This window comes from Choristoneura fumiferana, chromosome 12 (genome assembly GCF_025370935.1).
Source record: "Choristoneura fumiferana chromosome 12, NRCan_CFum_1, whole genome shotgun sequence".
Classification (NCBI taxonomy): domain Eukaryota; kingdom Metazoa; phylum Arthropoda; class Insecta; order Lepidoptera; family Tortricidae; genus Choristoneura; species Choristoneura fumiferana.
The window spans coordinates 12,423,072-12,449,937 of record NC_133483.1 but is presented as its reverse complement, the minus strand read 5'-3'; the positions used below and the strand labels follow the sequence as shown (position 1 = coordinate 12,449,937).

At 42.3% G+C, this 26,866-nt stretch overlaps 2 protein-coding genes across 2 annotated transcripts; both read right to left on the bottom strand.

Moving 5' to 3' along the window:
- Positions 1-1,437: 1,437 nt before the first annotated feature.
- Positions 1,438-7,627, bottom strand: LOC141433692 (uncharacterized; the record flags this gene model as incomplete). The annotated part of the gene is made up of 3 exons (XM_074095791.1): positions 1,438-1,683; positions 2,163-4,868; positions 6,452-7,627. Coding segments are annotated over 3 exons (4,029 nt in total), but the record flags the coding sequence as incomplete, so codon positions are not given.
- Positions 7,621-17,719, bottom strand: LOC141433691 (uncharacterized). The gene is made up of 8 exons (XM_074095790.1): positions 17,675-17,719; positions 15,739-15,985; positions 13,657-13,873; positions 12,828-12,936; positions 11,496-11,597; positions 9,122-10,078; positions 7,854-7,982; positions 7,621-7,774 (listed from the first exon to the last, which is right to left on the bottom strand). Exons 1-8 carry the CDS (start codon positions 17,717-17,719, stop codon positions 7,631-7,633), a joined length of 1,950 nt encoding a protein of 649 aa, XP_073951891.1. The 3' UTR covers positions 7,621-7,630.
- Positions 17,720-26,866: the final 9,147 nt, after the last annotated feature.

Here is a 26,866-nt window from a genome sequence, read left to right as displayed (position 1 = left end):
GACGTTTATCATGCAATGAACAGAGATTTTGCTAGATGCATACAATGAACAGAGATTTTGTTTGATGTGCCGCCGGTTTCGTGTGCTGGTTGTAATGTCTTTGTAGTGGCACAGCAAAGACGAACGTGTAGGTACCCACCTATTATGTGACATTAGTTATTTATGCAACTGTATCGTAATTTAGGGGTCCTTAAAACACGAGTGTGGTTTTATGAAACGAGGTGTAGCCGATTTTCATAATAGGGTCACATGAGTATGAAACAATGCGATTCAAAACGTCCCAACTTTTTCTTGCTAATGCGCGTGGCGACCACGTGACAGCTTCATCTTACGCTCGCGTTACGTCTCGAAGCACTTGCTTCAAGCTCATTTGATTTTCTTTATGTAAATTTATAACTAACTAAATTTATGTAAATTTATAACTAATAAAATTTATGTAAATTTATAACTAATAATATTTTAACTACTACAGTAAGAATAACACAATTTATGTTTAGCATTCTTACTTGGCAGTTAAATCGGTTAAAACTTGATATTAAAATTCATAACGCATACTCTTCTCATACCGTTCCCAAAAGGGGCTGAGTCTAATGCAGGGTCACTCAACAATTATGCATTGTTTATCAAGCACTTGTCTGTTGGTTCGTCTCATTAACAGCTTTATAACCAGGAACTGTATTTTATGCTTTATCTGTAAGTCTAACGAATTCAAATGGTCAGTAGTAGGTAAATGAAACAATTCAGTTTATTGTAAGAAATATTTTTATTATTCTCTTAGAAAAAAAATAAACTAAAATGGCAGCGCAATTTTCATTTTATAAAATGAAGCATTTTTATAACAAAAATATTTAATTTATGCAATGAGTAGAAAATTCCACATTGTAAATATTACATACAAAATGCGCGTGTCACTATTTTGGAAAATATCATTTATATTTAATAACTCATTACATTACGTGTAATAAATATCCTATGACATAATTCGCAATAAATATGAACCAATTACTAAATTTTGGGAGCGTCCAAGAACTTACGTTTATCGGGCAGTCCCAAAATTTCAACAAATAATCGCTGATCATCAGCGTCGTTATTCGATTGTCACGTATTTTTCTTAGTAAGACATTTATTGCGTCTATGTGTTCTACATCGATGAATCATCGAGTATTTTAGGGTGAGCTGCTATCCGCGGAAGACTTTTCTTCAACGGTTTGATTTGTCTTTTAATCAGATTTTCTAGCTCCTCAATTGACTTGATTTCCTTGAAATCGGTTAGAGCACTACGAGCTCCGCCCATTCTTCCGAAGTATCGGTAGAGGTTTTGATTGGCTTGGCACTGTCCGCAGTTGTAAGGGACGGGTACAGCGTTAGGGAAGTTTTGTTGAGCCGAGTTCATATCGGAGTTGTTCCCTGGGCAGAATGGCACGAATACTACGGGAACGAAGCCGATTATGCCGTACGGGGCATAATATCCTTGGTTGGAAGGTTGTTGAGGCTGAGCCGGTTGGGACATCGCTGTTGAATCGTTCTTGCCAGGATTCACGAGATAGCAGGGACACGATGCGGGGCTCGGGACGATTGGCAACGGGTACGGATAGACGTAGATGGGGAAAGGTGGCATTTGAGCGCCTGGTGGAAGCTGAGAAGGTGGCTGTACACCAGTGCCGGTTGGTTGACCATCGGAATCTGGAAAAAAATAAAATATATGAATAAGTCATTGTCATTTCATTAGATTATCTATAGGTGCCTATAAAAGACTGACTGACTAATTAACTAACTAATTGACTGACAACGCGCAGCCTGAACTACTGGAGCCAGAGACTCGAAATTTGGCAGACAAATTCCTCAAGGATTGTGGAGACAGGGCACAATAGAGAGATCTCCTATCCTAGCAGATGTTATGCCAAGGGACCGAAGTACGAAGGAAGACAGTTAAAAGTTGTAAAAATAAGGTGTAGTATAGAAGATAAATATATATTTCTAATTCATAACAAATTACAGCTTTCTAGCACTAAAATTTCTCAGATAGTAAACCCATAAAATGTTTACTACGGAACCCTAAGAACAATTTTACTTATATCGTTTTTCTGGTCATCATTCCAATTAACATTGTCGTGTTAATTGATTTACAATTGACATATATATGTTATAATAACAAAAATTACCTGTAGGGTACGCTCCAGGCTGTCCCGGTTGACCTGGTTGTCCTGGATTTCCTGGTTCTCCTGGTTGGCCAGGTTTACCAGGTTGTCCTGGCTGTCCAGGGCCCCCTGGCTGTCCGGGTTGTCCAGGGTATCCTGGTTGTCCTGGCTGACCAGGTTGTCCAGGGCCTCCTGGCTGCCCGGGTTGTCCTGGGTATCCTGGCTGTCCAGGTTGTCCAGGGCCGCCTGGCTGTCCTGGTTGTCCTGGATACTCTGGTTGACCAGGCTGACCTGGGGTTCCTGGTTGTCCTGGGCTTCCTGGCTGTCCAGGTTGTCCTGGGTATCCTGGCTGCCCGGGTTGTCCTGGGTATCCTGGTTGACCAGGTTGTCCAGGGCCTCCTGGCTGTCCAGGCTGTCCTGGGTATCCTTGTTCACCAGGCTGTCCTGGGGTTCCTGGTTGACCTGGTTGTCCTGGGCCTCCTGGCTGTCCGGGTTGTCCCGGGTATCCTGGCTGTCCAGGTTGTCCTGGCTTTCCTGGTTGCCCTGGTTGACCCGGCTGTCCGGGATATCCCGGTTGCTCTGGGGTGCCTGGCTGTCCTGGTTGTCCTGGGTATCCTGGTTGACCTGGTTGTCCTGGGCCTCCTGGCTGTCCGGGTTGTCCTGGATATCCTGGCTGACCAGGCTGTCCTGGGGCTCCTGGTTGTCCTGGGCCTCCTGACTGTCCGGGTTGTCCCGGGTATCCTGGTTGACCTGGTTGTCCTGGTTGTCCTGCGCCTCCTGGCTGTCCGGGTTGTCCCGGGTATCCTGGTTGACCTGGTTGTCCTGGTTGTCCTGCGCCTCCTGGCTGTCCGGGTTGTCCCGGGTATCCTGGTTGACCTGGTTGTCCTGGGTATCCTGGCTGACCAGATTGTCCAGGGCCTCCTGGCTGTCCAGGTTGTCCAGGCGTTCCTGGTTGTCCTGGTTGACCAGGCTGTCCGGGATATCCAGGTTGTCCTGGGGTGCCTGGCTGTCCGGGTTGTCCAGGGTACCCTGGTTGACCTGGCTGTCCTGGGGTTCCTGGTTGTCCTGGACCTCCTGGCTGTCCGGGATATCCAGGTTGTCCTGAGGTGCCTGGCTGTCCTGCTTGTCCTGGGTATCCTGGTTGCCCTGGTTGTCCAGGGCCTCCTGGCTGTCCAGGCTGTCCTGCCATTCCTGGTTGTCCTGGTTGACCGGGCTGTCCCGGATATCCAGGTTGTCCTGGGGTGCCTGGCTGTCCGGGTTGTCCAGGGTATCCTGGTTGTCCTGGTTGACCTGGCTGTCCTGGGGTTCCTGGTTGTCCTGGACCTCCTGGCTGTCCGGGTTGTCCTGGGTACCCAGGTTGTCCTGGGCCTCCTGGCTGTCCGGGTTGTCCCGGGTATCCTGGCTGTCCTGGTTGTCCTGGGTTCCCTGGTTGCCCTGATTGACCTGGTTCACCTGGCTGTCCTGGTTGTCCTGGGGTTCCTGGTTGACCAGGTTGTCCTTGGCCTCCTGGCTGTCCGGGTTGTCCTGGGTATCCTGGCTGTCCTGGTTGTCCCGGTTGTCCTGGGCCTCCTGGCTGTCCTGGTTGTCCCGGGTATCCTGGCTGTCCTGGTTGTCCTGGGTATCCTGGCTGTCCTGGTTGTCCTGGGTACCCTGGTTGACCTGGTTGTACTGGGCCTCCTGGCTGTCCAGGTTGTCCCGGGTATCCTGGCTGTCCTGGTTGACCTGGGTGTCCTGGCTTTCCTGGGGTTCCTGGTTGACCTGGTTGTCCTGGGCCTCCTGGCTGTCCAGGTTGTCCCGGGTATCCTGGCTGCCCTGGTTGTCCTGGGTATCCTGGCTGTCCTGGTTGACCTGGGTGTCCTGGCTTTCCTGGGGTTCCTGGTTGACCAGGTTCTCCTGGGCCTCCTGGCTGTCCGGGTTGTCCCGGGTATCCTGGCTGTCCTGGTTGCCCTGGGTACCCTGGTTGACCTGGTTGTCCTGGTCTACCTGGCTGTCCGGGTTGTCCTGGGTGTCCTGGCTGTCCTGGGGTTCCTGGTTGACCAGGTTGTCCTGGGCCTCCTGGCTGTCCGGGTTGTCCCGGGTATCCTGGCTGCCCTGGTTGTCCTGGGTATCCTGGCTGTCCTGGTTGACCTGGGTGTCCTGGCTTTCCTGGGGTTCCTGGTTGACCAGGTTGTCCTGGGCCTCCTGGCTGTCCGGGTTGTCCCGGGTATCCTGGCTGTCCTGGTTGCCCTGGGTACCCTGGTTGACCTGGTTGTCCTGGTCTACCTGGCTGTCCGGGTTGTCCTGGGTATCCTGGCTGTCCTGGGGTTCCTGGTTGACCAGGTTGTCCTGGGCCTCCTGGCTGTCCGGGTTGTCCCGGGTATCCTGGCTGTCCTGGTTGCCCTGGGTACCCTGGTTGACCTGGTTGTCCTGGTCTACCTGGCTGTTCGGGTTGTCCTGGGTGTCCTGGCTGTCCTGGGGTTCCTGGTTGACCAGGTTGTCCTTGGCCTCCTGGCTGTCCGGGTTGTCCGGGATATCCTGGCTGTCCTGGTTGTCCTGGGTACCCTGGTTGACCTGGTTGTCCTGGGCCTCCTGCCTGTCCGGGTTGTCCCGGATATCCTGGCTGTCCTGGTTGTCCTGGGTACCCTGGTTGACCTGGTTGTCCTGGGCCTCCTGGCTGTCCGGGTTGTCCTGGGTGTCCTGGCTGCCCTGGTTGTCCTGGATATCCTGGCTGACCAGGTTCACCTGGTTGTCCTAAATGAACAATAATAATACTATTGCAACTGTTCTATTACGAATGATATTTTGAACGCAAGTTTGGAGGGAGACATTTATACATTTCATGTAAAAGAAATCCTTTTAAGATCCGATGTCCGTTGTCTGTAAGATCTTTGTTTCAGCAACGCGTGGAAGTATTGATTTTATATTAACATGAAACATCAATAACCTGTTTTTGTATGTAGTAGTAACGTATCCGTTGACTTAAACTCCATATTCATTTTGTGCACTATTGCTACTACATACAACAGAAATAAAGAAAAAAAAAATTTATTGCGCATAAAAAAAAAACGCACCATATTAGTGAGCAGGTGTATATACTCAGCTATGAGGCAAAAGGTTCGGGCTCAGCATGTGCGGTGAGGACTATGCTTCACCGCGCTGATTTTCACCCTGCACCTTGATGACCTGTTTTTTTTGCATGCATTTGTTATAGACATGGGTAATCTCAACTCCGCGAAGTGATCTGACTCACTAGATCCAGCTCCTGTGTCGGTACCGAATCCGCTTATTGAATCCGACTCCTTTATTGACTCCGGTTCTTTCGAGCGATTATTAATTTATCTATGGCCGATCCGGCCCGGCTCGGTTCGGTAGGTACCAAGGTCAGGGTACTGAACTGAAGTACCGATTCCTTTCGTCCCTTTAATGCTGAAAAATTCTAAATTGTGTATTTTTTAAAGAACTATGAGCTACTTCAAGAACCTACTAGTTTTCTGTTTGACTATTTGAAGCTTGAACATAGTTAAATATGCGTCGCCCGCTCCGGTCATATTATATTGTGTTTTAATTCTATCTCATTTCTTTCCAATATAACCGAGCGAGAAGTCCGTCCGAGTACCGACGTAGGTACCGGCTCACTCAGCGCCCGACCAAACGTAATAAGATACGATCCGATCCGATCCGAGCCGAGAGTGAAAGCGGAGCGAGTGAGTGTGACGGCGATCACGAGCCGCTCGATCCGGCCGGACTTGGTCGGAGTTAGTACCTAACTCCGGAGTCGATAAGATTTGAAAGGAGTCATTAAGGGATTCAGATCCTCTTGAGGATCTGACTCTTTTGAATCTTTAGATCCGGATTTACCCATCTCTAATTTGTTAGCTTCACCTTGTCAACGTAACTATTTAAGTCAAGTCAAGTTTAAATTTACACAGCGTATGGACATTACACGAGACGGGTAGGACTTGACTTAAAGAGTTACGTTGACAAGGTGAAGCTAACAAATGCATGCAAAAAAAACAGGTCATTTACTTAACCGTGTGTGTAAAATTAAAAGGGGACTCGGATGACAGAGAAACATGAAATTTGGCAGGCAGGAAAACCTTCCAACCAACAGCTCTATTTACAAGAGCTGGCACGAATGGATTTAACGAAAGTATTGTCACGTAGACATTTTTGTAGGAAAATCTATGTCAATTTCACATTATACGTGTGGAGTATTATTCAAATAGGTAACACACGGATACTTTCTTTCAATCACTCAATCCATTCGTGCCAGCTTTTGTGAATAAACCTGTATCGAATATAATTGAAGTCAACGACTACTTGACGTGACTCACCTGGATATCCTGGTTGTCCTGGAGTTCCTGGCTGTCCTGGTTTTCCTGGCTGTCCTGGTTGACCTGGTTGTCCTGGGTATCCAGGCTGACCAGGTTTACTTGGCTGTCCTGGTGTTCCTGGGTATCCTGGTTGACCTGGTTGTCCCGGTTGTCCTGGTTGTCCGGGGCCTCCTGGCTGGCCGGGTTGTCCTGGGTATCCAGGCTGACTAGGTTGTCCTGGTTGTACTGGTGTTCCTGGTTGACCTGGGTATCCTGGTTGACCAGGCTTTCCGGGCTGTCCTGGTGTTCCTGGGTATCCTGGTTGACCTGGTTGCCCAGGTTGTCCTGGGTATCCTGGTTGTCCGGGCTGTCCTGGGTATCCTGGTTGACCAGGTTTTCCCGGCTGTCCTGGTGTTCCTGGCTGTCCTGGTTTTCCTGGCTGTCCTGGTGTTCCTTGTTGTCCTGGTTGACCTGGTTGTCCTGGGTATCCTGGCTGACCGGGTTGACCTTGCTGCCCGGAGCCTCCTGGCTGTCCTGGTTGTCCTGGGTATCCAGGTTGACCAGGATGACCTGGTTGCCCAGGTTGTCCTGGGTATCCTGGTTGTCCGGGCTGTCCTGGGTATCCTGGTTGACCTGGTTTTCCTGGCTGTCCTGGTGTTCCTGGCTGTCCTGGTTTTCCTGGCTGTCCTGGTGTTCCTGGTTGTCCTGACTGTCCTGGTTGTCCTGGGTATCCAGGTTGACCAGGTTGACCTGGTTGCCCAGGTTGTCCTGGGTATCCTGGTTGTCCGGGCTGTCCTGGGTATCCTGGCTGCCCTGGTTTTCCTGGCTGTCCTGGTGTTCCTGGTTGTCCTGGTTGTCCTGGGTATCCTGGCTGACCGGGTTGACCTTGCTGCCCAGGGCCTCCTGGTTGTCCTGGGTATCCAGGTTGTCCTGGGTATCCAGGTTGACCAGGTTGACCTGGTTGCCCAGGTTGTCCTGGGTATCCTGGTTGTCCGGGCTGTCCTGGGTATCCTGGTTGACCTGGTTTTCCTGGCTGACCTGGTGTTCCTGGCTGCCCTGGTTGACCGGGTTGACCTTGCTGCCCAGGGCCTCCTGGTTGTCCTGGGTATCCAGGTTGCCCAGGTTGTCCTGGGTATCCTGGTTGTCCGGGCTGTCCTGGGTATCCTGGTTGACCTGGTTTTCCTGGCTGACCTGGTGTTCCTAGCTGTCCGGGTTGTCCTGGGTATCCAGGTTGACCAGGTTGTCCTGGTGTTCCAGGCTGTCCTGGTTGACCTGATTGACCAGGTTTGCCGGGCTGTCCTGACTGACCAGGCTGTCCAGGATAAGCTGGTCCTCCTGGGCCACCTGTTGAAAATAGGATAAATTTGTTGAAGGAATAATAAAATAGTGTTAATTGCTTGGAAAATAAAGGCTAGTCCAGTACCTGGTCCACCTGGGCCTCCTGGTCCACCTGGTGAGCCTGGGGTACCAGGTGATCCTGGGCTGCCCGGGGTTCCTGGGTAGTATCCACCGGATGGGGGGCGACTGGGTCCGCCGGGGCCTGAGGGACCTCCTACAAACATTAACAAGGATTAGGTCAATAAGTTACATCATTATTTTATATTAGATAAAGCAATGTTCAAGGTTCTTCTACAAGATTGAATCAGAAATGAGTAGAACGAGGGTCACCGACACTGGCAAGCGAATTAGCAGCTTGAATAAATGTGCATATAGCACGAAGAACGGATGGCCGTTGGGGCCGAAAAGTTCTCGAATGGAGACCGCAGATCGGCAAGCGCAGCGTAAGACGTCCACCAATGAGATGGACGGATGATCTGGTTAAAGCCGCGGGTTTTTATTTTATTTTTATTTCTTGCAAGGCCTCTTCCAATCGAAGCATCTGGAGGCCAATTGGGGAGGCTTATGTCTAACAGTAGACGTCCTGTGGCTGATATGATGATGATAATTAGTTTATCCTACGAAGGAATGTCAATTTAGTTTTCCAACATTATTACCAAATTATTTAACTTTATAATCTCATGGCAGCTTATGACGGAGTCAAAAAACTTAAGCATATCAAGGTTCTTAGGTCCAATTTCTCACTAGGTGCCCAAAATTTATATACTGGACAAGATGTTATGTAAAAATACTGTTTTTCCTTGTTTTAATACACGAGCGTGAACTCGGGATAACTATACTTGACTTTCCTTTTTTTTGTACTTTTTTTTTGTCATTCTATCTAAGTTCGTTTTGGAGTTTTATGTATTTTTTATTTTAACTCCAAATTTTTGTTACTTTTACGGTCATCCCGTAAAATCCATATCGAAAATACAAACTGAAACATGGATGCACAGAAAAACCAGAAAAAGAGACCAGCGCTGGGAACCGAACCCAGGTCCACAGCATTCCGTGTTGTGTGCTATACCGCTACACCACCACCTGGAAAGTAGTACAGACACGAATTTCTCCTATGCACCACATATCTCAGCTTATTTGTTTCTTATTTAGTCACTTAAGCAGCGACACTAGAGATCTATGCTTTTAGCCCTCATCAAGAAACTTTCAGCACTCCATTGGAACTAACCGCTCACACGAACAAGAGATTTTATTTATTTTATTTCTACTTTTTTATACTATACTTTGTCACGAATAAACGATTTCTTTCTTTCTTTCTTTTCTATAAGAGAAGGAGAAAAAGATTTTAAAAAATACCTGGTCCACCTGGTCCTCCTGGGCCGCCCGGCCCACCAGGTGAGCCTGGAGATCCGGGAGTGCCGGGGCTGCCTGGAGCGCCGGTTTGTCCAGGGTAGTAGCCGCTTCCACCGGGGCCATTAGGGCCAGATGGTCCTCCTGGTCCACCTGGGCCACCAGGTCCACCGGGTGAGCCTGGAGATCCGGGAGTACCGGGACTGCCCGGAGTGCCGGGTTGTCCGGGGTAGTAGCCGCTTCCACCGGGGCCATTAGGGCCAGATGGTCCTCCTGGTCCACCTGGGCCACCAGGTCCACCGGGTGAGCCTGGAGATCCGGGAGTACCGGGGCTGCCCGGAGTGCCGGGTTGTCCTGGGTAGTAGCCGCTTCCACCGGGGCCATTAGGGCCAGATGGTCCTCCTGGTCCACCTGGGCCACCAGGTCCCCCAGGTGAGCCTGGAGATCCGGGAGTCCCGGGGCTGCCCGGAGCGCCGGGTTGTCCAGGGTAATAGCCGCTTCCACCGGGGCCGTTAGGACCGGGTGGTCCGCCTGGTCCGCCTGGTCCTCCGGGGCCACCAGGTCCACCGGGTGAGCCTGGAGATCCAGGAGTGCCGGAGCTACCCGGACCGCCGGGTTGTCCAGGGTAATAACCGCTTCCACTGGGGCCGGTAGGACCGGATGGTCCTCCTGGTCCACCTGGTCCTCCGGGGCCACCAGGTCCACCGGGTGAGCCTGGAGATCCGGGTGTGCCGGGGCTACCCGGACCGCCGGGTTGTCCAGGGTAGTAACCGCTTCCACCGGGGCCGTTAGGACCGGATGGTCCTCCTGGTCCACCTGGTCCTCCTGGGCCACCAGGTCCACCGGGGGAACCTGGAGATCCGGGAGTACCGGGGCTGCCTGGAGGACCGGGCTGTCCAGGATAGTAGCCGCTTCCTCCGGGGCCGTTAGGGCCGGATGGACCACCTGGACCACCTGGACCACCTTAAAAAAAAGCAAAATAAATGTTACATTTTTTACGTTACTTCGTACTTAATGTGGAACTGAGTGTAAAAATAGACATGGTTATCATTTATATTCAGTCATGGCGATACTGTAAAGCAGTCTTCCCCAAGTGGGCGATAACGCCTCCTTGTGAGCGCTGGAGGCCTAGAGGGGGGCGGTAAGGGCCCAGAAAAGATAATATGTTTTGAGGTTTTTAAAGAGACAAAAATGAGGGGCACTACAAAATAACTGATTTTTAAAGTAGGCGTAAAACGAAAAAATATGTTTGGGAATATGTGCTGAACATGGCAAAGCGCTACTTAGTTTCACCCCGAAGCAAAGACTGCTGCTCTATAAAGCGCAAGTCAGGCTCCACATGGAGTACTGCTCTCACCTATGGGCGGGCGCACCAGGATACCAGCTAAGTCCACTTGACTCGGTACAAAAACGCGCAGTTAAGATTGTCGACGATCCCAAACTTACAGGCGGTTTAGAGCCGTTGAGTTTCAGAGACTTCGCCTCTCTCTGCGTGTTCTACTGCCTATAACGGACTGTTTTCTGAAGAACTTTTTGACATGATGCCTACAGCAACTTTCTACCATCGAACCGCTCGCCATAGACAGTTAGTTCATCCTAACATGTTGGAGTCACAACGGTCGCGTACCGTAAAAGGTGTTTTCTCCATAGAACACTTAGATTGTGGAATGAACTTCCTGTCGTGGTTTTCCAAGAGAGTTACAGCATGGAGGTCTTCAAAAGGGGTACTAAAATTTCGAGTGTTGCAAGCGTTCCTAGGCGGCGGTAATTGCTTAACATCAGGCGGGCCGCATGCCTGTTTTCCACCGAGGTGGTATTAAAACAAAATTGTAATTTGTATAAAAATCAAAAATTCGTCTCTGTCAAATGACATTTGAAATTTTTCATGTGTTTTACGGTGAAGGAACACATCGAGGAACACTTCACTTCACTTCACTTTTGTGTGTATGAAGTTTCCGATCGGCATGAAGCCCGCGTGGGAAGTACGGCCGAAGCCCGTCTAGTTCTGAGAAACGGATTATACGCTGCAGTGATAGGCCGAGATGACGATAATACATGACGATGTGTATGTAATGTATGTGTTATTGCTGTTATAAATAAATTATATTCTTTCTTTCTTTCTTTCTTTAAATAACGTCGTCAAAATGTAGATAAGTATTGAGCAGGTACAAATAATACAGCGCCCACAGAGTCTATAAAAAGACTCGTGGAGCTGACGGTTGCGCGATCAGAAGCAGCTGCCCTCCCCTGCCCGTACCTCGCTACGCCCTTGTGTGTTGTTATAAATTATGTCCTTATTATCGGTGTTGATTGTATATTCTTCGAGCTACATCGGAGACTAGGTACTACACTGTATACATATAATAGTGTAGAAACAAACCTGGTCCGCCAGGGTATCCGGGTGTGCCAGGAGTACCGGGTGTGCCGGGAGAGCCGGGTGTGCCGGGAAAGCCGGGGCTGCCGGGCGTCCCAGGATAGTAACCTTTAAAAAAAATTACATTGTATACAGTCTATCGTCTGGAAAATGAAGAGTATTAATATGCATAATTTAAATAAATATATAGAACCAGTGCTAAGTTTTCGTTAAAAAAATCACGTTTATCTTAGGTATTTGCTAAGTGTACTTATCTTACTGCACATTCGTACCAAACTTCAAGTTAATCCGATCACCAGAAGTGGATGAAATTAGCCTATCAAGATTAGAAGACAGCTTACATACGAAAACTGAAACTCAGTGCAGGGAAAGAGTTAAATTGTTAAATGATGAGGACATGAGCACACGCGACTCCACTATACGACCAATTTACGTTACAGTCCGAGAGAAGCACTGTGTTCCGTACGTTTGCGTAAGTAGGAGAGAAAGTTTAGTACTGTACGGAATAAAATTTGAAGTTCTATTAATTTGGGCATGGTTACATGGAATAAAATGTTAGCGTGATCTATATCGACACCAGCGCAATTAGGGCTATCGTTTTTTGTCTCACTAGATGGCGCAAGGTTGCGTGAGGTTTTTAAGTATGGCTTTCAAAGTCTGTTATTACGGGCGTGAAAACAAAGTTTAGATTAAAATCATATTTAATACACCTTAAAACCGTACCATAAAAATATCGAGCTTGCCACAGTGTTCCATAGTCCCCGTTTTGTTCGGAAAAAAGGGAGGACAAAGGTTTCCGAAAGACAAAACTGTCTCAATCCACAGACATTCATTGCTCCGGAACGCATATTAGCCATAATTAATTTCTGATATTGCAAAATATTCACAAAATTATTCTAATTATAAATAAACCCGCGTAGCTCACCCAAAAACTATGAGATTTGACAATTCGGAGACCTCACGCTACACTAGCGCCTCTAGTGGCGAATTCATACGCGATAGCTCTCATTAGGTCAAATCATTGGGGTCCCTAGCAGTGTAGTTCTTCTACTTGCTCCTGGATGGCGTTAGTAGCGGTCAGACAGCCGCTGTTTTGTTTGCAAAGTTAAATAAAAGCTTGTTAGAATTTACTATGAAAAACCCATATTCCTACACTTACATATTATTTATGTAAAAAGATCATCAGAAATTTTGAGCATATTTTAAAAAGGGTTGTAATTGAATTCATAATCTTATGCAATCTCGATCTTTCTTTATCTTACCAGGGTTAGGGTTGCTAGCTCCGCCAGAACTGTCTGTAGGTGGCTTAGGTGGCCTCGGTGGTGGGCGAGGAGCTACAGGTATTGGTTTGGCCGGCACCCCTCCGGGGGTTCGTCCGCATCCCTTAGGGAAGTAAAGCTTGTCGTATGGCACTATCTGTCCGGGTATCGGTTTGTTGTCCACAGAGCTAAAACGAAATAAAAAATATCAAGTTAATTCAAGTTGTAAAGTATCTTCTTACAAATTAATGAAGGTAAGTAAAAACAATGCGTGTGTCAGCCGTGTTTGAAAATTTCAAAGCAAAGATCATGATAAAAACCTAAAAGATTTAGAGAGCTCCCGATAAACGATGGCACAGTTAAGTGATAATGTGATTAAAGTTAAACCACGCCCATTTATTTTGTATTTTGAGAATAAAAGGCTTCGAATTGAAAATGGGGCACAAAGGAATCCGATGGATCTTTAGTCTGAAAAATTAAGTACATATTATGCGGACGCCGTAACGAGTATTCAGTGGAAATGTAAAAACTGTGTTATGTACTGACTTTTTAACCCCCGTCGCAAAAAGAGGGGTGTTATAAGTTTGACCGCTATGTGTGCTTGTGTGTCTGTCTGTGGCACCGTAGCTCTTAAGCGGGTAAACCAATTTGAATGCGGTTTTTTTTATTTGAAATCAGAGTTTCTAGCGCTTAGAAAATAGCTTTTAGACATGGTTCATCATAATCGGTTTAGCCGTTTTTGAGATATTGTAATTTGAAGTGACAAAGTCGCGGTTTTCCAACTTTTTGTTGGTTAAGTGATAATGTGATTAAAGTTCACATAACTATTTACGAAAAAAGTACTTATTAGAATTTTACCATGATATCCCCCTGGCTGGGTATAAAGCTAACATAAAACAGTAACTTACTTCTCATCATACTCGTGTTTCTCGTCGGGGAACACCTCGACGGGTTTGCCAGGCTCAACGACACGGTAGCCGTGGGAGTCGGCAACGTAGTGTGTAGCCCGCAGTAGACCGTCGGGGTCGACGTAGCCATAGCAACCGTATGTCACGCCGTCGGGGCCACGGTTTTCGTGGTGGAACTGACCGCCCGGACCGACGTCGTAACCGAAACCATATGCACCTAGAAAAGAAGACGAATTAAATAAAAATATATAAACTACTATTTTATAAGCTATTGCTCGCCACTCCCTCAGTAGGTATTAGCTAAGCAGGTAATTTAATATTTGTAATTATCACGTCCTAAGAATTATTTTTTTTTATTGGTAAAACAGGTGAGGAATGAAATAAATAAATCGTGCTGCGTGCCTCGATTTCTAAAACTTTTTAATCTTGGAGATGGTTTAACGGAATGTGATTAAAAAGCATTCGTTTAGTGCCCAAAACTTTAGGTGTCGTCATTTTGCTTTGTTTGATCTTTATCCACACAAGTAGGTATACAACTTTAGGTCTGTGTCAACAAGAATTGGATTAGACACTGATGCCCACAAACTTTCGGTAACATCATTATTGTTTATTCATTTTAAAGTTTAAACTCCATTTTCATAAGCGAAGTTTGTACTCACGAGGATTCGTTTACATTCATGTGCTGTAAAAATACAGCGGGTAAAAAATTAAAAAGTCCCGTTAAAACATTTCAATGTCAGTTGGAAGGACACAGTTCGTATATTTGGCCTAAAACACTTTGAACTAAATAACCACTTTTAGTAAAAAGCCTCAGACAAAACGCACTTATTCCCCATTTTACGGGCATTTTACCCGCACAAAGGAATTGCCCAGAACGCCCAGATTTCCTCCGGATGTAACCATTGAAAGGTCTCATTTTATTTACGCAACGTACCTAAGTAGGACTATTTGGTACTAAAGTCTGGTTAGGACCGGGGTTGGTACACTTCTTAATAAAGTAAGTAATTAATTAATGTGAAGTTCAAGCTCAAGAATTTGAAATTTATTAATAAGTCAAAATATCCTAACTTTGTGTTAACTCACGTTATTTATTTTCAATAGGTATACTTTGCACTAATTTAATATAGGTAGGTACCTTTTTTAGCACAAGTAAAATCATATTAAAATTTCGGGAAGACTGGATTATCTACTAGTAAATTATCCTTAAATGGGATGTAACATAGTTAATTAATCATTTTATCATCATCATCATCCCAGCTCATATACATCCCACAGTTGGGCCAGGCCTCGTCTCAGAATAAGAGGGCTTGGGCCGTATCATTAAATTTATAGGTGCTGCAGTGCGATTGTTGTAACGACGATGTGGCAGTTGCCCAGAATTTGTGCTAATCCGTGAAGGTCACTAACACAAACATGAGTTTATGTAACATTGATGCAAAACGCATTAAAAGAATTTCTCTTTCTGATATTACAAAATGTACGCAATAAAACAAAGCATTAAATTATCTCCAATATCACCAAAATGTGGTGTAATATCTCGCTTTTGATTCACCGGCTTGAAACACCAATCCAAGAGACCAGGGATTAGCGACGAGTTAGTAAATTTGTTCGTTTACTTAAATTCTGTTAATTTATGTCATTTCATTACCAATTTATGACCTTCTATAACATCAGATGGTCACTAGTCGCTACTTATAAACTTAATTTAACTCAAGGACGACTCATCTATCGCTCAATATTCATTATTTTATCACTCATTAAGTCGATACTTAAACATTTAATTACATGGTTACTCGAAGTATAAATAACTTCCATTGTTACGTCAATGCCTATAGTTTCGCCATGCAGGTCGCGTGCAGGTACTTGGAAAAATATTGCGATTATTTTTACAATATTATTTTATCCTGTCATGTAGGCATTTCTATCATTCAAATGCTCCCGTTCTGTATTAGGTATGCAGCTTAAAATTAACGACCGTCACGTTAAGTACAAATTTCAGGACATTTCATTTTAATTACTCGTCGAATAAAATGCAAAAACCCGTTACAGGGAAATATAGCCCTGTAAATGTTTCGTACTTACTGGTGTCATAATTGGTTTCATAATACTGGCTCTTTTCGTCGTCTTCGATGTCGACTACTACTTCGTTCTTCCCCTGATCTACCGGTCCATAGTACTGACGGCCTTTGCGTCCGTTAGATGAGGAGGTTTTCTCACTGGAAACTGGCACCTCTTTTGGGCTGGCTTGTACCACTTCTTGTTCTGCTGGTACTTCTACCGTACCGCCGGGTGGCACTTCTTCGCTAGCTAACGTTAAGGCTAGCGATGCCTGCAAATAAAAATAAAATAAATTTGAGTGTTTACCTAAATGTTCTCAAGTCACGCATTTTTATGCCTATCATTTCAAACTTTAACCTCTGCCTACTGAAGAAGCGACTAAATAAGAAAATTACATTAAGGAAACATTTTATTCCATAAGGCGTTTCATTGTCGGATCCTTTTGCTAAATTATGGATGTAGGCGTTTGAGATTTTTACGAGCGTCGCTTCATCTTTGTGCGGACGGCGCGATAAATCTTTCTGTGGCTTGTCTTTAATTTAGTAGCTCTTATTTTTTTGCACAATTAACATCACAAGTTTATGATATAAATAGAGAGATTATCATGTAAGTTACGACCCGTTAAGATGAATACGCACTCGCAAAGCGCTTAAAGTAAATCTTATTCAATCGCAAGCTGGTATTTTGACTATGTAAATAATTATTGAAATAGAAAGATTAGTTTTAAATAATTTTGTTTATTATTACAGGAGCGATATTTTATGAGAGTGGTACAGCACCTAACTTTTAAAGTTTATCGATGTACTAAAAACACATTTAATGTTATTAACTATTGTGTTACATACTTTGGGTGGCTAAACATTTTTTTCGAAATTCAAAGGATACAATACAATACAAAGACTCTTTATTGTACCTACTCCAGAAATAGTATAAGCGATACAAAAACAGATACACAGAAAATTACAAGGTAAGCAATAAACGATCTATTTGAATGCCTTATATGAATTTCAGATGTCCTAGAAATCAGTTGTAAGTTAAAAACAACGAATGATATTGGGATAATTTATATTTTTTACGTTAAGTATATATAAAATATCGAATCAGGTAGACGTCCGAATACCGGTAATCGTCCCGGTAGTTGCCATCTTTAATTTTGTTAAAAAAAGAGGTGATAGGAGGGTATCATCTATTGGACTATGCTTGTTAAACAAGGCTGTGCATGTCAAACACTAGTACATTTATCTATTTCATGAAAACCGGTGAAGAAACGAGAATCAGCTCAAACTTATGTCTGCGGTTCCACTTATTAAATTCCGACCTTTGTCATTTGTTTCACGTATAACTTTGAAGTTTCGAAAATTAATAATGAAAAGAGTAATTTAGCACGTAACTGGGCCAATCAACTTTTTTACCGACACTAATCTGTCCGCGACATTTTTCAAACAATTGCAGATTTTTGTAAGTAACCATGTTTTTTCTGTAATTTAATAGATGGTGTACATGAATACATGCCATCCTATGTAAGTTTAACCTATTAAACCGTGAAATATCTTGTTGGAAGTACGATGTTTTGGTAACGCCAGAGACAATTTTGGTAACACAGGAGACGCCCAAAGTGTCGGTAAAATAGTTGATTGACCCAACTACACAATAACTTATGTACATCAAAAGATTTCAATATGCGCCAGCAGCGCACTTGTCATCTTAAATTAATAATATTTGTCTGGCTGTCAACGGTCGCGATAAGTTAAAGAATATATTATTTTTGACCCGGCAATGTAAGACAGTTGCATGTTGATTTTGTCTCAGTGGGGCTGTCAGATTGCTCAACTTCTATTGGGTTGGGCCTTTACTCAATCGATGTCTAAATATCATTGTTTAGGAGCGTCTTCATGATGTCATTTTAAACTTTCAAGTCCTTCGGCTTCAGACACTACCTGCCAAGCGTTAGGAGATATACATAAATAGCCGGGTAACTGAGCGAGCCGCCTCGCGCGGCAGCCATTTTCGGTGCTACATGTGTCGAACAGAATCATGCGTCATGCACTTGCCTAGGCGGGCACCCGGCTAATTACCTACTTAGCACATGTAGGCATAATCTTCAAAGGTTAGGCGCAACTTATAGGCAGGGAGAAATCATTTTTTTTATAATAACCTTCAGAACATAAACATAAAATTTACTTACACTTATTTTTGGGGTATTTTTATTTATTTTTAACCGACTTCAAAAAGGGAGGAGGTTCTACGTTACAATGTTTGTATTTTTTTTATGTATGTTCACCGATTACTCAGTCAATGGGGAATGGACGAATATTTTTCTAAGGATTTCGTATTTTTTATACGGAATCTTCCTTAGGCTTAATATACCTTAGGCTGCTATTTACTCTTAAACTACTAATAATTCTCAAGCAAACTTAGCCGTTATAGTTTTCCTTGAAAGTTTGATATACTTACTACCATCCTGAATTTTTTCAAGTTTTTCCACCCACCGGTTTAGATTTAAGAGGGGGGGGGGGACGCACGATTCTAATGAAAATTTGCACTTTAAAGTTGAATATTTCGCAAAAAAATCACTGAATCGAAAAATCGTCTTAGCAAACCCCTAATGGTTTTAAACAGACTAGACTAGACTAGACCTATCCAACGATACCCCACACTATAGGGTTAGATGAGAAAAAAATCACCCCCACTTTACGTCTATGGGAGGTACCCTAAAAATTTTTTTTTTAATTTTTGATTGTAACATTTTGTCGGCATAGTTTACCTATATATCTGTGCAAAATTACAGCTTTCTAGCATTGATAGTCCCTGAGCAAAGCCGCGGACGGGCAGACAGACAGACAGACAGACAGACAGAAAGACAGACATGGCGAAACTATAAGGGTTCCGTTTTTGCCATTTTGGCTCCGGAACCCTAAAAAGTAAATTGGCATTCGAGATAACATCACCATAGCGTGTGACACATGCAAAATTGAATAAAGTGTGTAAATTTTTCCGTCGTTGTTTTTAGGGTTCCGTAGGCCTACAAGTAACTCTTATAGTTTTGCTATATCCCACATTCCATCCGCTTGATTTAGAGACTGTTGTTAACTACGCCGACAAAAATGGTAAGATAACGTAAAGCGTAAAAGTGAAGACGATTTTTGTTTCATCTAAACCCCTTACTGTGGTGTACCGTTGGGTGCCGTGTACGGAACCCTACTGCGCGTGACCCAACACATACTTGGCCAGTTTTTAATGTTAGATTCTGTTCTCTTGATTTATTTCCAGATGTAGATTTTTTCTGCTCGCTGAAAGGTCGTTTTGTTTAGGCATATTTGCGTCACTGCACTATGAAAGTGCTAAAAGCTGTGATGTGTGCTTAGTGGTCCGGCACGCACTTGACATTCCGAAGCAATCAAATACTACTATTTTTAAATCAACTGATACAATCATGTGTTGATCATGTTACGATACTCTTACATTTAAAATAAAAGCATGCATCAAAAATCGTTTTTCAGCGTTGATCTGAAATGTAACGCAACTAATCTTTGCTTAATTTTATATTATTTGGGGCATCATCTGCAATAGTACATTATGTAATGGGACTTAGATACTTAACAAAAAGCGAATACCAAGTGTCTACAGAAATACAGCAAAGCGAAGCATTTATACAATAACACACTAAAGTAAAATTAGCTCATTAAAGCGTAAAAATAAACTATTGGTAAATGTGCTTTGGTTGAAGTAAAGATTTTCCAATAAGAAACGATATTGAACATTCTTTTCTGTGGTGTGAAAATAGTAACTTACATCTAGTAGGTATACTAGACCGTTGTCGCTGGAGTGAACAGACCAAAGTACGGTTGATTTTGCGGGGTGAAAGGGTAGGGCATTTATGTTTGTTGATTATAAACCTACTTATAATATTGAGTTCAGGAGAGATACTTAATAGTATTTATTAGATCATTTTTATCACGTAATTACAATTTTATTACTCTTTCCAAAACACTGAGACGTGTGAACAGCGAGAGGAACGTGGAAACACATTAAATTTACGGTTTTTTGACACGATAATAAAACGGCCATATTGTATTTATGATCAGGTGGAAAATTGTCTTTTCAAAAAGTTAATACGCGTATTACCAAAGGAAATAGCTGGAAAACAAAGAGGTGAGAATATTTCTGCGGCTGTTGCAAGTTGGATAGTTGGTTCGTTGGTTGGACGAGTAATTTTCTAGAACATTGGCTTCGAGCGGGCGAGGAGACGCGCATGATTTATTTGGATTACAACAGCCAGCCTGATCAAAATGAAGCACATCGTGAATAAGAATTAACTTACTTAGTCTGGATTCCCACTTTTGTTAAATCACGGACAAGCGGAGTAACTTACATGTCCAATGTGGGGTTCTTTAAGTCCAAGTTTATTAAAGCTTGAAGAAAAATAAACAAGATATTCAAGATAATGAAATCAATTCCGAGAATCCATATCTAAAAGCTATCGAATTACCAAATATTATTTCTCCACTTAAGAATGTAACCAAGATTAATGAAAATCATAACGTCCTGTCGGATTATTCGACGCTCATGCCATTATTGTTTCTTCCTAGTCGCGATTCTGCACAATATGGATTCCACACATTTGCTTTTGATCACATTCCTTATTCTTCGCAGTCATTAGTTTTATACAATCCGGTTTCTTCCTAGTCGCGATTCTGCACAATATGGATTCCACACAGTTGCTTTTGATCACATTCCTTATTCTTCGCAGTCAGTAGTTTTATACAATCCGGTTTCTTCCTAGTCGCGATTCTGCACAATATGAATTCCACACAACTTAATTTGCTCACATGCGTTATACTTCACGATACTATCTTTATCTTTTATTCTATCTATTTTCTATAATATCTTGTTTCTTCCTAGTCGCGTTTATAAATAAAAAAAAACAGACTGCGTGAGTCGCTTTTCCCGCGGTAAAAATTATCATGGTCGCGAGCTTTAAGTTATGTGAACGGAACACCTTGAGACGAAGCTTCCCGAAGGCAGCAGCAGCCTAAATAAAATAATAATAATAAACAGGGACGATTGAAATTAAAAAAAAAAAATTTTTTTTCTCCGCCCCAATTTTGTCCGGGTTCGATTCCCGGTTATGTATGAGATTTAAAAAAAAATAATTACAGAATCGTGAAGTATAACGCATGACGTGATTAAATTCAGTTGTGTGGAATTCATATTGTGCAGAATCGCGACTAGGAAGAAACCGGATTGTATAAAACTACTGACTGCGAAGAATAAGGAATGTGATCAAAAGCAACTGTGTGGAATCCATATTGTGCAGAATCGCGACTAGGAAGAAACCGGATTGTATAAAACTAATGACTGCGAAGAATAAGGAATGTGATCAAAAGCAAATGTGTGGAATCCATATTGTGCAGAATCGCGACTAGGAAGAAACAATAATGGCATGAGCGTCGAATAATCCGTCCTGTCTATTTCCAATTCATTTTTGTATATACATTTCTGTGGAAAGCCGTTCCAAATTTAGTTGTAATTTATTCAAACGCCCAGGACAGTTAAACATAATAATTTACTTATTAATGGGCACAAACCTGATAAACCTGTCATTATGCATAAAAAAATATGTTAATTCATAGGTACCTAACAAGTTTTTCCCTATATAACAGACTTATTTGAATAGACAGTTACTTTAAGAATATTTTATAACTTTGTACCTACAGTAGCAGCGTTACACTGATTTTATTGACAAGCGTCGAAAACAATAACATCCTTATTTAGTTTAACTCAAAGACACACCGTGAGAAACAAACAATTCAATCTGTTCGGTACCCCTTTTTTAATTGGACGTAAATTGAATTATCGGAAATCGGAGACCTCTGTCATAGTATTGAAATCGCGTAGCGTGTGGGCTATAAAAATAGCTACGAGATTAGGATGCGCGCCGCGTCCCGCGACCAACCCGCCGAATCTGGAGTTCCACCTCAGGTTGGTCACGTTTAACACAACATCAAAAGTATTTATTTTTCGAACTGGGCCGCCGACGTGTAACCATTCAAAAGGATCATGTCGCATTTTTTAACGGGCGAATTCGCGAAACAATGGGTTTGGCACAGAAATCTAAACACCTACATTTAGCGGTCTTTAAATACAAAGCTCAGCTGCGGAATATATTAAACTCGGTACGCGCTCCAATTGACAATGCTGAACTTGAACCTCGCTAAGTGAATGTCAATAGAATAAAATTATCTTTTGTTAACTACGCTTTTCCCGGTATCCGGTAGCACGATTACTTAGGTTACAATACAACTGCGGAAAGTAGATTATTCCCGGCGAATTTAGGTGAAGGTATAAAACGAGCGAAGTTTTTTAAAACTGAAACGAGTTGGGATTGGCTACTTTAACATGTAAGTATATTGTGCAAGTCACTAAGAATATTAATTTTAAAACTTTTTAATCAATTAAATAAAATCTGGTTAATACGTAGACATCAACAGTAATGTTAGTAAAAATCACTTTGTAACTTCAAATGTTTTCTTAATCCTGCGAATCTTACTAGGTACTTACGTTAAAATAAAATGTGCGCTTCTCGCAGTTTGGCGAGTTCGTAACACTATGTGATGCATGTTGAATTGTTTTCATTTAAATAAAAAAAAGTAAGGACACAAGTCTTAGATAGTATTACGGCACAAGGCACTTTCCGGGTAAGTGCATTGTAATTAATATTTTTTGGCAATCTTTACTCGCAGAACGGGTTGAATTATTAATTACAATCGCATGATTCGTTGTGGGTTTGTGCTTTCGGTGTGTTAATTGACACGCAAGTAAGAGAAGTGAATTTCTGAAGTAAAAACTTCGAACAAGACTGATCACTAATCGGATCTTAATTAATTAATCTGATCATTTTGGAGTCTTTTTGTATTTTTATATTTCAACTCCAAATTTGTTACTTTTACGGTCATCCCGTGAAACTTATAAGTTTGACAGTGTTGCAGGAGAAGGAGCATTCACGAACAACACGCAACATTTCGATTTAGATCACACTATAATAATGTTTACAAAAGTTTACTTATCCTAGAAAAAGTTCAAAGTGTATTTGTTGCTTACCGATGAGAAATAAAAGCAGAACTTAGGTAATATGGTCACGGAGACAAGCTGGAATGAGTTTTCCTCATCGTGCCATGCAGATGCAGACTGCTGCGTCATCATATTATTTAAATTATGTATTCTGCTAACCTGTCGTATAATCCGCATATCTTTATGGTTGCTCTTAGTCATACCTATATTTTTAAATGGAAGCGAATCTTATACAGCATGCGTGCCCTTGCTCATTGCCGTTTAATCTTGAATTAATTACAAAAAGGAACTCGTGATGGATGCATTATTAGTATACTAATGCATCCTATCCTATATAATATATGTTGTCTATTTAACCTGGAAAATAATAGGTACTGCAGGTAATGTAGTCATCAATGTAACGGATAAGTATTTAGCCGAGGCCGAGTTGTAATGTAATTTTCACATGTAAAAGTATCAAACTTCAGGATTTTCATATTTACGATTCGAATTATTTCAGAATTTGCTTATTTATTGCGTTATAAGTTGCGAATTCTCTGCGGCGTCTCACATAATGGAATATACAAATGTATCAGACGTAAATAATACACTCAAGCTCTTTGCGTACCGTTGTTTTGGTTACTTTTGGAGATGCATTGAATGTTTCGGCATCTTTACAGGCATGCCCCGTATAGCACAAAAATGGATGTGCGGGGAGTCGAGTCATGTGAATGGTTTATGTTTACGTTGGCTTTTATATTATGTCAAGGTGCGGTGGGTGACGCCATCGGGTTATGTCACACACTCTCCGAACTTCGAACGCTAATCTAGGCGCTAAGTAGCTGGATAAACTGACGAAGGTCGCTTGCATCCGGCACGACGCCAAGAGTGCCTGAGCTCTTCAGACACGCTATACGCTAGTGAAAGTGGCTAGGTGGCTCTGCTAACCTTTGCTATTGACCACTTATAATATCAATTGAGCGTTTATAGGTTACTACGCTAAGGTATGTACAGAGTACGCACTCCGTACAAGTCAACAATAGATTACGTGCATTGACAAGCAGTCATCGCTTGTCGTAATTTTATAGCTTTATGAAACGCATTTTAATGCTTGTTAATGCCCAGTTGAGTATCATTTTACATTGATGGAGGTCATCATGGGTTAGGTTGTTGAAGAAATCATTGAGCTTTTGTCAGGCTACGTTATGCGGAAAATATGTGTTGTTATTTACTTACCTATGTATTGCACACCTGATTGTTCAGGTCATTAGGTAAACGTCAATTCCAAAACTATAAATATATACATACTGATCTTTTACGGTTGGGAATGAACCCAGAGGGCAATTTAATTTGAAATACTTATAATAAAAATTACAACTCTAACTCATTTTGTCAACTAGTTGAAAATTAAACTAACAGATTATTACTACTTTTAGGTATTTTCATAGATGCGTTTTAAAAAGTCGACCCTTTGTGACGCTATTGTAGTTAAAGTTAACTAACAACGCTCTAGTACTTTGCATAATAAATAATTTCCTAATATTTTGCCATTGGTAATTGGATATCGTCCTTGTCAGCTCATTAAAATATAGTGGTTCATTAAAACTGCAATTAGAATTTCCAAATATACAAACAGCGGGTACAGTTGTGTCGTAGAAAACGGCGTTGCGAAAGCTGATCACGATAACGTCTGCCAATGGCAAACATACCGGGCGGTCGACTGTCCAATTCCTCAACATTGTAAACCTAACACAATCCGACCTAGTAATAGGTGAATGGGGCAAAGAAATCGAGCGCCTAGTGCCGCGTCGCGTGAGAATAAGAGCAGATGATTGCTTAACAAGCACAATTATTGAAATGCATCTTGGGGTTACTCAACTTACTCATCAATAGTCTGCCAAAAATATTCGCAATAAAGCACAAAATAGAAAAAAAAACAATGTTACTGTAGGGGCATACTGATCTCGAGAAACCACTAGATACTGATGGAAGTTTCGGAATGCAAACAACAATTTATGCAAATGAGCAACAGGTCGTTCTCTTTCTTTCCATAGGTAAAGCTAAAAAAACAAAATATTATTTAAAAATAACAAGTTTTTGCTCGTTTTTAATGTTTACAAATATTTCGTAAGGCATTTGATGCCCTTAATCGTGCGTTCATGCCGAATAGACGCATTTTATCCAATAGTAGGTGTATTGGAAAGGCCGCAACCATCGCATCGTGCATCGAAGTGGACTTACATCATCGTTAGAGTCGTGGTTCTGTCGCCGTCAGTCAGAGGTGAGGTGCAGTGCATCCTCAACCTTTACACCGTACTAAAATGCTCAAGACTGACTTAAAACGTTGTTTCATTTAGCCAATCAAAACAGGTATTTATGTACGTTCTACCGTTTAATGTGGAGATGACTCAGTATATCTACAGCTTAAATTATAACATCCGTTGGTATCTCGATTTTAATGATAATGAGATCCTTAACTATCTGAAAACAAGTAAGTTGACTGCCCTCCAATCCGTTTAGCGATGTTTTTAATTTACATACACAAAGAATAAAACGACGAGGCGTTGTAATAGTTTTTAACATTAACATCTTATTTTATATCAATCGCCTCTTTGTTTGCAGCCACCCACGTTCAAGTCATAATCCTAAGAAAAACATTAACAAATGACTTGAACAAAATTCAGATTTCAATACTGATAAAGACCACCCGCTCTCTAATCTTATGAGTTCTTAACATTCAAATAATCCAAATGTACGAATTTTATCAGCCCATTTGGATACAGTAAAAAGGATATTTTCAACTTCTGGAGTGTCCTCCGTTATTCGCATTCAGATGAAAATGTTAATCGCGATCTCACTGACAATTTCCTTATTGTTGTTTGCAGGGATTTCACGTTGTACTGGGGATTTCGGAACACTTTTTATTGAGCTATTCTCAAAGTAAGAACTCTTCTCAAGTTTCAAATCGACAATATGACCCGAGGGAGTGCTTGAACATTGTCATCTAAACAGTTAAGTGGAGGAAAATAAAACAAGTTTAGTTATCTTGACATTTTGCAGAGTTAGGAGTACCTACTTGGAAATAAGTCAAGAAGTAAAGAAAATATATGTTATGGGCTGTTTTGCAATACGTTGGCCTTAAGCAGTTTGTCAATAACTATAGTATCAGACTGCAAAAGTCTCAAATTCCTACTAATTAATGTTACCAAATGTCTCATGTTTTCGTTAATATATGAACATACATGTTATTTTTAAGCCTTTTGGTAGTAGCCGATCTTTATTATATTAGTAGGAATATTTTATAAATCATGTTGCATCTGTTCATCCGTAAAGAAGATATTAAAAAAAAACTAATGCTAAATCAAACTTGACAGTAATATATTTTTGCATAAGCTTAGGGTTTCCGCCAAAGGTTTCCGCGTATGACAGAATTGTAGATACAATGTATGCGACGTGTTTACCGTACCCAAAAATAATAACACTTTTATTAACGTTAATGAAATATCAATGGCCGATTTGAATAATAATCGTACCGCTTTTTGTCATTCTGACATTTTGAATTGTAATGGTGATATTGACTTTTGTAAGACCACGAAGTGGTTCAATTTTTGCAAGGAAGAAGATCTTGTTTGATTCTGTACAGACCGTAATCCTGTCAAAGTATGATTGACAAGACAATAAGCAAAACAGTATTGACATGGGCCAGTAAAACTACGCCCCACGTGCGTACAAGTCAATGCTCGATCTTACTATGTACGAGCAAAATCACTAAACAATGAAATAAGTTTTTTACTCATTGGATACCTTATTGAAGATAAATACCTTAAACGGGCTTTATCCACAATCCAATTTTCACGCTGTTAAGGTTGAGCTACAATTCTGCGACGTAGATAGAGTGAAGACTAGTTGACCATTTATTGTTTAATTTTTAGTACCATTACTGGTGAGAAGTTGTTTACTACATAAAGTTTTAATATAGACAAAATCGCAAATAAAAATTGCGATTGGTTTTTTGGAGTCTTTTTGTATTTTTTACCACCGTACGGTACCGTTGTCCAGCAGTGGTGTAGCGGTATAGCACGCGGCACGGAATGCCGAGGAC